Below are 16,039 nucleotides of genomic sequence, written 5' to 3'. Positions count from 1 at the left end.
GTCTTTGTATTGCGTGTGCCTCCTACTACTCAGTCAGTTGACATGGAAAAACAATGCATAACTTCCTGAAATTAGTCTTTTTATGTAGGCCAAGATGGCCAAAAAGTTACCTGAGACAGTAAGTTATTTAGATCTTGATCTATTTGTTGTTTTCTAGGGACACCTCTAGCCTTTCTCATATTCAATGATTATCATATTTGTTTTTTAAAATAGTGCTTTTTTGTGTCACCTTGATAAATGAAGTGCTTGTTGTAGTGCATTTTACCATTTAAATGGTTGTTGTGACCATTAGACTTTGCTTTTTACCTACCTCGTTTATTGTGCTTCCAAATCTTGTGACCAAGCAGGCTAGTCTCTTCTCATTTCCGACAGTAAGTATCGCGATGCAGCATGCTAGAAGGAAGACAGACATTGTAATGATTGATTGCATACCTGGCTTTACTGCACTGATGAAAGAGTACAGACATTCTCAAGATTTTAATGGGATTTCATTGGGTTGTGTGTTGTTTAGTAACTCGCACCATAAAACATTTCAGGCTGTAGCTAGTTTAATTTTAATATAACCATGTCTCAAGAAAACGTCATCCCTCCAATTGTTTGTGCAATAAACGTTCGGTAGAACAAATTAAAATCACAAAGGTATCATGTGTAAAGATTTTAATGAATATTTTACAGACTACAGCATTCACTTATCAGTATAATGTCTGATTGTACTGTATTTTAATCCTGTGATGGCTATGTTAGTTCACACACAGCTGAACTAGCTGTAGTGTAGGCCGTATCCAAATCTCCCTTTAATATGCTTCCCAATGATGCAAATCTAATGATGAGACGAAACATTACAGCAGTCATTGATCCGTGTAAGTGCCTTTCCATAGGAAAGAGTAGCTGCCAATTGCTAGTGCCTGCATTACCTGCTCTCTGGGCAGAGTCGTCCACATGTGATTGTTGGCAAAACGCGGCACAGAGATGGTGTAGTTACACCACCGATGATAACTGAAATGATTGCCTATTATTGAAGTTTGTGCCTCAAATTGCGTCTGTTGTAGTGTATGGCGTATCTCCGTATCTTGTCATTTTTTTTAAATTTTTTAATCCTTACCTGTTGGATGTGTATTATTTCTCATTACAAGAAGTGTGAAGATGTTTTTTCTTTCTTATTTTGTATTTATCTGAGCATCTATACATCTGAAAAAGCCGTTTAGGATTGAGCCTAAAACTGAGGTCATTAGTGTTTCAACAACATTGGATACATTAGGCATCTACAGAATCCCTGTAAGGCACTGTGTTTTGGGCTTTCAAAGAATAGATTAATTGTAAAAGAGATCTTTTTTATTTTCAAGCCTTAGGTCCTCCTTGGAATATATCCGCTAATATTGATTGCTTTATTGAATTTGCCTTGTGCCGGTCTGGAGCAAGATCTCATTTCAGCTGTAGTGAGGAACAGCCACAGTAGACATAATTTGATCTTCAAGTAAAAGGTTAAAGTTTTAATCTCTTCATCAATCATGACCATGACGTGTTATGAGAACAGATAATTAAGTTTTCCAATATTTTGGTTTTATTGATTGCTTCACACATTATGCTTTTAGTGCTTTTTAGCTTCTGGAGAGATGGCATCTCATCTGCAGTTAGTAAACATTGTTTTCTTCATAAAGGAAAAAAAAGTTTAAACATAGGACTGGGTGATATGGAGAAAATCTGATATTTTTTAAATCAGGAAAAGAGACACTTGTGCCATGTTACAGCACTACAATTAGGGCTTCAACAAACTATTATTTTCATTATCGTATCCATGTTGATTTACCTACATAAAATGGACTGATTTATATCTGTTTTTGCTTTTTCAGATACCCAGCTAACATCAAACCCATTGGTTACCCATCTTTCTCGTCGCTGTTGTCTTTGACTCTGGGTTGCCACGTCTGATGCAGCCCTGCAGCATGGAGAGTGTTCACTGTGTCACTGAAGGCTGACCAGAAGGAATGAGGAACTCCAGGAGATGTTCCAACGTGGCCTTGTGGATGCAGTAGCTGGCTTTCGGAGTGCTTTTTTATGACTAGTATTGTATGTGTGTCTGTGGGCACGTCCTCGCACAACCTGCCTATTGCTCAGGCAGGGACATGCTACTCTGAGACTGGAGCTGGAGCCCCTCTAGTAAACAAGGAACACAAAGTAAAAAAGGGAAGCACTCGCCAGAAGAGCTGTCGGATTGACACACGGGGCACTTCGGCTCATTCAAGTGTCTTCTGAACCATTGCACATTTTAACAGCAACACCTTTCCTCTGTCCTGTGAGGTTCTGTCTCCCTACCCCTCCCTAAAGTATCCTCTGTCGTTACTGGAGTTTCTATGGTTTGCATGGCTGGAGAATAACCGTGGAGAGGCCAGGGTATCACAAGCTTATGGATTTTGATAAGAGAGGGGGCAAGGGAGAGACAGAGGAAGGGAAAAAGATGTCTAAGACAACAGGCAGCAGGACTGGACATGGGGGCCGGAGTTCAGGGACCAATTCTGGAGTTCTTATGGTTGGCCCAAACTTCCGTGTGGGTAAAAAAATTGGCTGCGGGAACTTTGGAGAGCTGCGGTTGGGGAAAAATCTCTATACTAATGAATATGTGGCCATCAAATTGGTAAGTGCATTCTCAGGGTTGGTGAAGTAACACAGAAAAAAAAATGAACTCACAATTTCACGTATTATGTACATTACATTACTGTTCTGGTATATTTTCAATATCAACCCACATCCTATGTGAAGACTCTTACTCTCCTAGTGCTGTGGACTCTTTGACCTAAGAGAGTCAAAGACAGGAAGTAAACTGTCAGCCACACCCTCCTCCCACAAGTTGGCCGCATGTACTGTTAATGAGTCAACCATTCTCTGCTTGTGTTTATCAAAGCGGTAAAGACGACTAGATTGGATAACATCTTAAATCATATCTTGACTGTTTCTTTTTCAAAGGGCTGGCAAGCTGAAATTAACTTTGTATTTTTTAGCTTTTAACTTTTTTTAGTTCCTCGAAGTGTTTGTAAACAAGTGTGGTATGACTTACTTGCTGTCCTCTGGACTGAAATTCATGCCTTGGAAGGTTTCTCAAATGTAAAAATAGTCTTTGTAAAAGCCAAAGCTTCAAGCTCCCTCTCTATCCTACAGTTATAGGGACTTAATGTCAATTCTTGTGAAAGCTCTCCCTCTAATATTCTCACACCAGGCCCTATGAGCAATCAATCATATACATAATATAACTCCCTTTTTTCAGAGCCACTGGTTAAGTAATATTCAGACAGGCTAAGAGAAACCACATTAAATGTCAGGGCCTCTTTGTTTTCTGATTGTTAGATTCCAGGTAGTGACTACTCAACCATTTCCTCCGCACATCAACTTTTCTCTTCCTCACATCTTTTCTTTGCCACTTGTAGCGTTTTGATCACTGGCAGATGTTTTTTTTCCCTCTCTCTCTCGCAATGCCTTAATATAAGCACGGCATAACTCGGACTCAAGTAGTCCTACTGGAGCTGAATGGTGGGCTTGGCGTCATCTCCACCACATCGTATCTCTCAGCAAGGTTATTATCTCTGAACGGGCATCCACTGAAGGCTTTGCTAACCACATAGAAGGCAGAGGTTAGCAAACAGCTGTAATTGCAGTTCGCCTCTCTAAAATCTCTAGTTGTGCTGGCTGCCTCTTCCCTGTTGCCTGTGAACCCTCCCATCTGTTTGGGTATTTTTATCCCCATGGTGTCCAGCTATATCTGGATCTGGCATTGGGGCCATAACATTGCTCCATGGATCCTGTAGCTTATTGGACCCAGCGTTTATTTGAATGTAAAAGTGACAATAGGAAGTGAGTTAATGGTGTCAACAAGCACGAAAAGCCCAGCTAGTAGTAGGGCAAGCATTCTGGATTAATTATGATTTCATTTTGAGGACTAATTTCAGGTGGTGATTAATGTTTTCTTGTTACATTAATGACCCCAATGGCCTAATTTAATATACATATACATGGCTTCTATTTTCAAAACAAACGATACAAATTTGACTTATTTTCGAAGTAGTTTTCGACCCATGCGCTGGTGTTTTTACGCTTGGTATGGAGAGGCCTTCTCCCATGTCAATTCTTGGGCTAACCCCAAAATGTCTGACAGTTGTCTGTCCATGTTTCTGTCTGTCCCTGAATACACAGCTCCCTGGGGTAAGCTAGTGAATGTTGCTGCCTGTCCAGTAGGGCTTGTGTTTAGTCAGAATCAGAGTGACTGTACTCTTCCTTATGGACTAACTAACACTCAAAACAGCTCTGCTATCTATGAGCATCTGCTAACACATGCTTGACATGAAGAGCTTCTGCTCACTTAGTGTCTAAAATAATTGTTGGCAAAGTATAGGACAAGAACACGGGGGGGAGGAGGAGGAGTGTCGCACCCTCTGGCTGCATATGCATCTCTATTGTGATAAACAAAATAAAAGTAAAAAAAATAATTGACGGGCCCTTTTAACATTGACTATACTTCCTCCAATATTCCCCTTGTCATTAAAATCAAGTCGATTCTTAACTGATAAACTTCTAAGGAAGTATGTAAATTATTACTTTGTGATTGGTGAAGTGTTGATCTACCAGGAAACCAAAAAGGAAACTGTTTAGATGTCAAAGTGTGATTTGTTAGCTGTCTTGTTGAAACTAGTTTAATCTTTCTCCTTTGTTGCAACAATTGTAGATGGCAGCCTCTGCAGGAAAGCACATAATAATGACTGTGTTGAGCTGGTCCCTTTATGTGCTGAGTGTCCTGTGTACCAACTCTCAGAGCAGGGCCTGTGGGTGGAGCCTGCCTGCACCTGGGACAAAGGTGAACACCAGTGTCGCCCTGCTCCACCATGTGATAGCAGAGATAGAGACGTATGGCAGGCCAGTGCACAAGATCCTCTCAGTGGATCTGGAACTGCTGCGAATGCTGCTGCAGAAAGCAAGAGAGAAGGGGGGGAAACTGCAGAGTGCTGAAAGGTCTTCTTTGTTAGCAGGCCTTGTCGAGACACAGTGGTTCAGTCTTTGGTTCAGCTGGATGCTTTCTCACACTGACAAACACTTATGTGATGGAGGCAGGACCATATAGCCACTGCTGTATGTACACTGCAGGCTGTACTCTCAAGGGGAGATCCCAGTGTCTTAAAGAAACGGCAGCATTTAATGTCTGCTTTCTGTCGAGGCTTAACGTAGAAACGAGCCACTATTACCATCAATGCACTCCCCTGGCATGATGACATAACTGTCCACTGAGAAAATTATCATCTAATCCTCTTTTTCCCTAAAACGTTGATCTCACCACTGAATTATACTATTTTTATTTAAATGCTCTCTGTCTCTGTCTGTCTGTCTGTCTGTCTGTCTGTGTGTGCGCGCCATTATCTTATCTTACAGCTTGTATTGTATTATAGCCCCTTTGCATGTAGTTGGTCTTTGACAGACAGGAGGTGCCTGTGAGACATGCTGCTGGTACCATCAGTAATAAGTAATAAACCAATTGGAGGCCTCATTGTGTCGACAAACACTTTTGAGAATGACAAGTGGCTGTAATATCATCCCCATATGGGAGGAGTGTAATAAGTGAATGTTACAGTGTTGGGACTTATTGTACAAAATGCGCCTCCCATAGCTAAGGGAGGGGGGGGCCGATATTGGAGTGACCATACAGGGAGACAAACACAGAGACCTACTGTGCATTGTGTGCCAGCCATGTACATACAGAGCAGTGTTTTACCCGATGTATGTTGGCTTGTTCAAAGCACAGATGGATTTCAGACTTGAAATTGCCCTTTGTCATCAAAAAATACAATGGTAGTCCGGGCTTCTTATTTTTAGCCTGTGAGCTTGATGGTCCCGGCTGAAATGACGAGTGTTGCCTGTGGACTTTATCAGCTAAAGCAACAAGACTTTTTTATTCAAAAGAAACAAGACAGAGAGGGTTGTCGTTATCTAAGGAAAGGATCTAGCTGAGTGCATCATGCAAGTTAGAGACAATCCAGCTAGCTAGGTTTGTAGTCTAGTGTTAATAAAAACTGGTGCATAGTGAAAAAGTGAATGGAATCTCAGTTAAATCTTTAAAGCTGCACAAATGATAACCCACAGACAATTATCACCGGATTCTGTAGTTCCCCTCAGCTCTACAGCTTGTTTTAGCATCTTTGTGCTAATTCTTTTGCTTTACCAGACTGCAAATGTACTGTTGGATTCAGTCTCACTGCTCTCATCAGTGTTTACAGTTGCACCAGGCAGCTGTTAAAAAAAAACAAAAAAAAAAACATGACTCAAACTTGGTAAAGAACCAAACCGAGTTATAAGGAGAGTAAATGATGGGATTACACATTGCCAGATATCTGATCCTGATGATTGTTGATATAGCTGCATGTCTGCTAGATGTGTTGATTGGCAGATAACATGTGGGCTAAAACAACGTTTTGAGGCAATCATGTGAGCTTGTTGTGGAGTATTGCTCCCAAGTGGCCAAAAGAAAGATTAATGATGCTTGTAGTATTTCATAAATACACATTGTGTATTGCTCTCAAAGAGCACCTATATACTGTATGATATGTATTGGGGACGTTGGAATGCGTCAGGCAGACTTTTTTTTATTTTCGCTGGCTGAGTCACTGATGCAGAGGCACAAGAGTCGGGTTGTTAATGTGAGTGAAGCCACTCGCGGTGCTGGTCAGTCGTGATACTCTGAAGGAAATCTGAGATGTTGTACTGAACTCCCCTGTCTGCCTCCCACTGAAGCATGATAAGCAACTCTTGTTGCAGTCTACCTCCGCAGCTTACACCAGCCGGCAATGAGGCAGTTGTCAAAGAACATCGAAGGCACAAAAGCGCCGACAGCATGTTTGGCTGGAATTAAAGTGACATTTTGACGATTTAAGTTCTTCCATACTCTGCTCGGGCTCTCCAGAGAGCATTTTGGGCAGGCTGCATGAATAAATCCTTTGATGTCAGCAGCATGTAAAAGCCTACCTTCAGTCAACTAGCTAATCCTCTGAATCAGTAGCCATTACAACACAGTACGTTCACACACATGTTTTTGCTTTATGGATGATTTAGTATCAGTCACAAAACCTGCACAGGAGAGTCTAAATGTTGCTGACTTCTGAGTAGCAACAACAACAACGAACAGTGCAAATTGTGACCGCACACACAATAGGTTTGAATAAGGGGGGGTGTGCCTGTAGAGCAGTAAGCGCTGTGTAATTATACCTTGTAAGTGTACATCGTAGTTCATGGCAAAGCTCATCACAGTTTCCATTTAAGAGTTAAGTTTCTCACACATTCTCTATTGTGATTGAGGTGACTGCCATGAGTTTACACTGTCCTTTCATAACGGTCTTTAAAGCATCATAATTAAAGTGGCAAACAAGAGCCAAAATAACCAAATCAGATGATTTGTGATAAAATCCCCAACTGTCAGGACCCAATAGAAAACATTTATATTATGTACAAGCTCAAAGTTAAACAAATGAGTACGACACAATACAATACGAACTTATGCCACGCCTCGTTCCAGTATTCAATGACAAAGGAGAGTTGCCTCTTGTGTTCACACGAGTGGAACTTCCCCTGCCTGTTTGTTTAGATCTCTGGCAACACTGTGCTGTGTCTGCCTTCCACGGACTATAAAACCTGCTGCTAAAGAGCCACATTTGACATAAAAGCTGATGTATTAAATTGACAGAAGCCTTTTCAACTTCCTGAGTCATACCTATTTCCATATGTCAAAACGATCTGAAGAAATGTTTTCACTCAGAATCATTTTGAGAAGTAGATGACAGCTCTCTTAGGTCCGCCCACGGCCTGATTAAGGATTTTATCGACACTAGTACTCTTATCGATTGGGTTCCTTATCAAAACTCTTATTTGTTTGTTTTGTGAAAGAAAAAGACAAATAAGAAAATAATCAACATTGCTTTATTATTCTTATGTAAACAAATAGTTGTTCTTGAGCAGCAATGTTTAAATAACTCACTATTGTAGACTAGGCTATTTCAATGCCAACAACAAATGTATAAAATAAACAATATTCCTTAGCAGCATGGGACTCAATAAAGTTCAACCACACAGCTGCTTCCCTTATTGACTATGTATTAAACACAACATTTAACTCCGGACCTTATCGATACTCCGAAGATACTACTATCTTATCGGTTCACGTTTAGTTCCAGGGGGGCATCCCTCGGCCTGATAATGATAATAGACATTGTATTTGAACTTCTGTGGAAGCCATCTTCAGTGTTGACAATGAGATGACGTGATGCACTATTAACTGTCTTAAGGCCATCTCGCCGTTCAGTTAGCTGCACCACACCTCTTCCTCAGCACCTTCGAAATAGAACAATTCAATTTCAACACAATCGATGTTAATCGTCTCGTCTACATCACGATAATTCGTCTCAATTGGCACATGAAGTGAACCTGGGTCAAAGGCCACAATTACCCCCCTCTGTTCAAATTCCCCAGAACATTCAATTGATGTCTAATTCTGGCTGATTTCAACCAGTGCTAGTTTATCGCTCTGCATTTTGGGAGGCAGCTGATGGCTCCATCTGGGTGTGTTAAATCTGAGCTGAAACAGGAGAAGTGCTGGACGCCGGCCGGCTGTTGCTCTCTGACACCACTCGCTCCTTAACACCACCTCCCAGCCAAAGACACCTCTGATCATAAAGACTGCATGAATGGAGACACACACACACACACTTCCCATCCTTTCCATTTGTTTTAGCCTTACAGTTAACATCATTACTACCCCTGTGAAGGCTGCTGAGTAGAGATGCACTATTTAGACGTTTGAGTTGCTCTGTCTAAGATGAGGGGAGTCACATTGCCGGTTGCATATTGTGAGTTGGTTTACAGGGCGTCAGGCAAAGGTCAGGGTCTATTCTGGGCCTCATGCATAATACTGGGTCTGTTCCCCTGAATATGGGTCACATAGGCATACATATGTGCACGTTAAATGTCAGATTGGCTTTACACATGATAAACACAGATGTGTTTATAAGTGTTGCATTACATCATCGCAGCTGTCTGTTTTACAGGGTCCCCTTTTCTATTTCACCACAACATGGCATCATGTGTAGTAAGTAATGTGGGAAATCAATAATTTTAAAATATTGGTGAATTACCAATGGTAATATTAAAAAGTAACAATTTATTAGACTTGACTGTGGGGCTGCAACTAACATCTTTATTTAATTTATTTCATGATCAATTGATTGTTCGTCTATAAAATGTCAGAACAAAGTGAAACATGTCCATGTTTACTTCCTTAAATTGTTTGTTTTATCCAACCAACAGTCAGCAACTCAAAGGATATGCAGCACAAAGTGTGAAGGCCGTGGTTTATTGTTACATATCTGTTACTCGCTGCCCCCTCCCTTTCACTTGGTGGTGATTACTCCATCCTGTCGCATAGGTCAATTCTGATCTTTCTCAGCTGTGTTGGAGCAGAGATCAGATTTAGCCCAGATGACATCATATGCAGAGTTGGTTAATCCCAGGAAGAGGACTGTGTGTGTGGTGCTGATGGCTTGCTCCATCCACACAAGTCTACGGAGGCTACCACAGGTTGAAATACAGAAACCACCACCTAATCCGTCATGACATAATCATATGTTTATACTAGCTTCAAGTGTTTTATTCTAAGAGAGATCCTTGAAATGGCATGCAACAGTCCATCTCACACTCGTCCCCGGGATGTTGTAATTACAGGATTTGATCCCACTCGGGAAGTATTTGCTGCTTGCGCTGATATCGACAAATCTGTAAGCATTTTAGCTTTGAGCAGCAGCTAGTATAAGTCACTATTTATATGCTCATGTCCATCGTCCGTGCAGTCATCGTCGTGATTGCCAGCAGATGAGGGTGGCTGAAGAATGGTGATATCGTATTAGTTGTTGTGGTCCTACATTGTTACATGTAAGGTCCGTTAACGAGCACGAGCATGCGAGTATGGTATAACAACGGCAGAAACTACAGTTCTGGTAGCATGTGGTCTGATTTGAGGAGGAATCAACAGTATTAACTCTAAAACTGGACAAAGAAATCGGCAATGCAACCAAAACTGTTCATCTGCAGGCACACAAGATGAGTTCATTTTCAAGTCTGTATTCAACCCGTTAAACAACCCGTATACATGACAAAGACGATTTATCAGATGCACAGAAACTTTTATATTAATGTCATTTGAGCAGTTGCACTGCTAATATTGCCCAAAATTAAGTTAAACATAGTGTTATAGACCACTGAGATGTAATGTTATTGGAAAGGAGAGTCTGAGCCTTTTTAAGACGGATATATGTACACACACGTAACACAAAATGTATGTTTCAGTCATTGAAATGTCCGACGGACAAAAACTGGCAAAAAGTCTGAACAGCCACAAATCAGAAAAGGTCCATTTCAAAGAAAGGATACACCTAGACCGCATGATTGCAACACAATATGTCACGAGCCCAGATACACAGCTGCAGCGTGTAACAGCTGAGGCAGAGAGGTTCCTGTAGCAGCAGGTTAGACAGGGAAGGACCCTTCTGGTCTGGGGTCAGCTGTCCTGGACACGGTCCAGCACACTTGGCAAAAAGCTGCTCTCTGCGTGACACCGTACCGGGTATTCAAAACTTACACTCCAGTTAAGTATTACAAAAAGAATCAAGTTGAAGTTATGTTTTTTTGCCTTTATTTTGCCCTGCAAATGTTGCAACACTAAATTTTTATAAAAGGCAACAGAAGTTTTTATGATACTAATACCAAAGGGGATAAGGTGACGGGTGAAGCTGACTTAATTTTTTGGATATATGTTCAGGAGAAATTAGTTCTGTGTGATATGACAAAAAAAAAAAAAACAATATTACAGTATTTTTCTAACATTTGGGTGGTTTCAGTGTCACACGGTATTTATTTTTATTTGGCATGGCCTTTGTCTATGTTTATGGTGGCTTACTATACACTCAGGAGTACATAGAATATATAAATATATTTTCTTAAGGCTTTAATTTCTGTAGGGTGTGCTTGACCCCACAATACTGTTCAAAAAATGAAGAAATCGGAATGCATGAAACAGTTGCAGAATGTTTAAAAATAATTTACCGTGCAAAGTAGTAGAAAAAAAACCTTGAACATCAATGAGTTAGTTTGAACTTTCTGTTCAAAACAAACTTTTCAACAGTTGTAAAACTGACAAATGGTCTGTTGTCGTAGAAAAGTGGGCGACTGTAACAATCTGTGTTGTTGGTACAATGTTGAGAAAGTACTTTTGACCCGGCCCGACATCGAATCCAGTGTTTTAATCATTGATCCCGTCCTTCTGTACCGTCTGTAGTCTCATCATAATCATTGATCCCGTCCTTCTCGACTGTCTGTAGTCTCATCATAATCATTGATCCCGTCCTTCTCGACTGTCTGTAGTCTCATCATAATCATTGATCCCGTCCTTCTCGACTGTCTGTAGTCTCATCATAATCATTGATCCCGTCCTTCTGGCAGCCTTGAATTCAACAACCTCAATCGCACTCTGTATTCCACTATGTCTTGGATTTTTTACTACCAAAAAACTTCCAAACAACAGACACAGCTCCTCTCTCGAACTCAAGTTCTTGTAGTGCATCTCCGGACTCACTTTCTTCAACCTCCATCTCTCTTTTCTTTTCTTTTCTTTAATGTGCCGTAGCGACAGAGCCTCTCCCAACTGTTTTGTGGCCAGCTAGCAGCTATAAAGTTACCCCTTTGGCGGTGTAAATTTGTAAATGTACAACTATTAATTTTGCACGTTGTTTATGTGTCACAAATTGTTGTGTGCCATGGTGTTTTACCCTGTCAAAGAGAGTTAGTTGTGGGTATTAATTGCAGTGTTATAACCATGCGTGGAAAGGGTACACAGTTGATACCCCTCTCAATGCACTCGCAGGTCCCCCTGGTCGTAGCGCTCTTCACGGCTGTATATGAAAAATACAAATTGCACAGGAAATTAAAACCAGTATACCGGATGAATCGGTATACCGCCCAGCAATACCCAGAATACATTCCCTTTTACAAAAGTGCTGCCCTGCCATGTCCTGGCAGCATGTCTGCACAGGGAGCAGATCAAAGATTATTTGATATGAGCAGGGGCTGTGAAAAATCCTTGTCATATATGCGATGATGTTACATCAGACATTTGCAGCTCGGTCCTGGTCATTTGCACAGCCATAGCTTAGCCCATCTGCTACGAATAGAGATGACTCTTAAGTACGTAAAGCTGCCATAAGCCTCTGTTTCCTATTGTAAGCTGTTTTAGGGTCCTGTGGTTTGGTGCCATCTGCTTTGACTCATTATTTATATATTTCATATTTTCTTTTCCTCTCCTCATTGGCATGGCCTTGTTGGCTTGTTGGTGACATGCTCGTTGTCCATGTGGGCGGTAGATGACGCTCCGCCTCCTAGACGGGTCACGTGTCTTCCTCCCACAGGCCTCCACTCCTCTGCATAGCCTCCCGTCTTTCACTCTCTCACTCTCTAGCCCCCAGCATGCACAGAGGCTGCTTACTTCTCTGGCACTTTTTCTTGTTGGCATCACGTTGGAGCAGGATGTTGGAAATCTTTGTTTTTCTCAACAGATAATAGAAAAACATTTATGTAATCTCTGTGATGAGTTTGCATGCCTGCATATAACAAAAATGATAAAATATCAATGCATTTCTCTTATTAGCCATTGCATGTTCCCTGTCCTTCTGAGACGACATGCAAGCATAGAAAACTGGTCATTAACATTAGCCAATCGGGTGTTTGATGACATTGACACAGACCCTCCCACTTAAAACAGAGACGTGTTGGAATAGAAATCTCAGCAACACAGAAAGGACCATAGGGCTCCTGCTCTGTCTCTGCCTTCACCTCAAAGCATCCAAACATCTCTGGCTAGCATCCAGAGCGGATTGTGCTGTATGCTGTGTTTACGGCAAACAGACTTTACATACAAAGTCAGTGCAAAGACGCGAGTAAAGGCAAAATTTACTCGGGCGATAAATTCGCTTGACGCTGTGTTGCGAAAGCCTATCAGCGTTGAGATGCTCCTCCTGTCACCATTGACGTCCTGCTGTTGTTGAATCGGGAAACAAATACTGTAGCCGTCTGTGTTCACCCAGAGCTCTACGATACCTCATATTAGTAGAGACCGGACCAAACTATGTATAAATGTATGTGTATAAACCATATGGCACAAACAATGAAAAAGACGCCGTATTTACGCCGAGATGAGTGTTGATGGAGCTGCTACAATGTTAGCATAGCCTAGCACCGATCGATCCGAGCTCCATTGAGAAAAAGTAAAAAAGTTATTTGCTTGTCGTCTTGGGGAGAGAACTAACAAAACATGAATTCAAACTTTTTACAAATCAGCATCATTACCTAGTTATTTTGGCGTCCCCTTTTGTCTGTTTATTGCAATGAAATCACAGCAAAATATGTTTATTTTGTGTTCATACAGCCGTAGTAAACCACTCGAGTTGCTAGATACAGTGAATACAGCTCGATGAAATTCACCGATCGCCTCCGGATGATGTTATGAACCCAGACGGCGTTTAGTGTCCCGGGATATCTGGGACTTCCACAACTTGTACAAAGCAGAAACAGCGGTGATCCCATAGGACTGAGACTGGTTATTGAAAAGGATGAAAGAGGAAGGTCCTTACTGTGTTGAACACAGCTCATACTGTGTGTGTGCACTCCTACGTGTTAGGAGGGCACCAGAAGATAAATGCTTCTGATTTAATAAAGGCTTAATGGAGTGAATGTGGGAGCTTAAAAGTGTTCAGCTTTTAGTTTATATAATTTGAAATAGAAGTGCTTTGGAATCAGATGCACATGGGAAAGATATAATCTCACTTCAAGCACCTCTTGAGAAGTTGTGAGGCATTTTCATAAATGTTTAAGTAAAGAAAAACAGGTCTTGCAATAGAGGTAAATGTTATGTATGGCTGTTTCATATTGTTTGTCAAATTGATAAGTAATCTCTGATATGCCAAACAAGATATCATACATCTTTGGACTCCTGTAAAGCCAGTATGGTTGGCAGAGTGTGAAAAGGGGGGCTTTAGGCTGTGGCACAGCTATTTAAGATTAAGGAAAGGAATTAAGTTGGGTGTGTTTGTTTGTTCTGTCCTCTTCACGTTTGTCTATAATGCCCATGTCATCATAAGAGTGGGGTTAATCAGATTACACTTTAGGTTGTAAAGCTGGAGCTAGCGATATAATGAAGAATATGTCCCAGCGGGTTGATTATCTGCCACGTCAGCACAAAAACCTGCTGTTCACCAGCTGGAAGTGCTCTTTATCCTCTCCCATCCCACAAGTCTGACCCGAGACTGAAGTTAAGTTATATTAGGCATTGGAACTACAACAGTGTACTGTAGGTATTGAAGTTAATTGCGGGCCAAGATTATCCTGTTGATGTGTATGCAAGGTTGTCACTCACAAACTACTTTCTTGTGCTTTAGTGATGTTGTAGTGAGGCTATGAATTCCCTTCACTCTGTGAAAGCCGTGCAAGGGGATTGATGTTTTAAAATGACTTTACAGATTACCTTTTAAATGAATACACAATGCTCTGTTTCCCCCCCCCACAGGGTTAACTGAGCCAACCAACCAACATCGCAGAGAAAGATTATTGAATGACCGATTTGTGGGCTATGTTCTATTCAACACTCACCGTTCTCTTTTTTTCCCCCTCTTCTCTTTCAGGAACCTATAAAGTCCAGGGCACCACAGCTCCATTTGGAGTATAGATTTTACAAACAGTTGGGGAATTCAGGTAAGAGAGATGCAGTGTGTAGTTTATTAGTCTCTGACAGACGACACCATAATGATGAGTTAAATGTGAATGTGCAGGAAGAGGAAACTCACAGACAATTATGTGCAGCTGGATAAACACTTTAGTGTTTGAGATATTAAAGAAGGCAATGTCATTATCATTATAGTTATTTAGTTAAATTAGCTAGCAATGGGACAAGGATTGAATTCTAATGTTCACACTGATTTGGCGTTTGCTAAATATGTTGGTTTTACTCAGCTGAGTGGATTCTTTTGTATAGATTTTTGGATTTAGCTTGTGTGAGACATTTAGTTTACATCAAGGATTTTTTTTTTTTTTGCTGAAATGCATCAAATGTGATCATATCTTACTATTCTGCCTTGTATTTTGGAAAACATGGACTTTAGTGCATACTTAATTTAACCTTTAAATGTCAGGTTGGAAATTTAGTTTTTGTTCAATCATGTTTTCATTTTGGACTAGTGCAAATATAATTTACCTTCCTCTGTAGTCATCCAATTAGCATAGATTGTGTTCAATTAGGAAACAGCTTAGTTTTCCTTTGCGCTGCAATGTGAGACCTCCGTCTTCAGATTCAGCATCTATTCAGGAAAATAACGTGATGCATTTTCATATGTGGATATGTACCATTGGAGGAAACGGACGCATGAAATCAACTTCCAACAGCTTCCATTCTACTTTGGGCTAAATTTCACAGGATGTGTCACATTACATTACAGTCATTTAGCAGACGCTTTTATCCAAAGCGACTTACAATTCAGATTCTATCACATTTCTACACCGTAGGCACAGCTACGGGAGCAATTTTGGGGTTAAGTGTCTTGCTCAAGGACACATCGACATGCGACTAGCAGAGCCGGAGCCGGGGATCGAACCGCCGACCCTCTGATTGAAGGACGGCCCTGCTATCCACTTAGCCACAGTCGCCTTAGCCATGTGTCTCCTCACATCTGTGGGAGCCAATGGATGCTACGAAAACCTGCTTCCTTGTTTCTAATCCCACCTCTACAGCACCCAGACACTTTCCTCTCCTCCAGCACTGCTCAGAACACGTTAGTGTGCTATGATGCATAGCTGAGGCTCCAGGGCAGCAGCTCTTCTGATCTGGTCTGGCTGGTCAGATAGTGACAGAAGGAGAGAGAGGAGGCGGAGTCAGATGGTTGGGAGGGTTCGGGGCTTGGTTTTCTTTCACAGCACTGCTGGC

General features: G+C 41.3%; 1 protein-coding gene across 6 annotated transcripts in view; it reads left to right on the top strand.

Annotated features, from left to right (window-relative positions):
* The window catches only part of csnk1g2b (casein kinase 1, gamma 2b), a 31,745-nt gene that overhangs the window by 1,362 nt on the left and 14,344 nt on the right, over nucleotides 1-16,039 (top strand). For all 6 annotated transcript variants that reach the window (XM_076088272.1, XM_076088270.1, XM_076088271.1 and 3 more), the window contains exons 2-3: nucleotides 1,851-2,632; nucleotides 14,745-14,814. In XM_076088272.1, the coding sequence (XP_075944387.1) occupies nucleotides 2,405-2,632; nucleotides 14,745-14,814 (298 nt within the window). In that variant the 5' untranslated portion in view covers nucleotides 1,851-2,404. The remainder of the gene's footprint in view (nucleotides 1-1,850; nucleotides 2,633-14,744; nucleotides 14,815-16,039) is intronic.

The sequence above is a fragment of the Anarhichas minor genome, unplaced genomic scaffold (genome assembly GCF_050575085.1).
Source record: "Anarhichas minor isolate MPS153535 unplaced genomic scaffold, ASM5057508v1 ptg000010l, whole genome shotgun sequence".
NCBI classification, from domain to species: Eukaryota; Metazoa; Chordata; class Actinopteri; order Perciformes; family Anarhichadidae; genus Anarhichas; species Anarhichas minor.
Note: the sequence above shows the minus strand (reverse complement) of the source record. Positions and strands in the feature narration are given on the sequence as shown.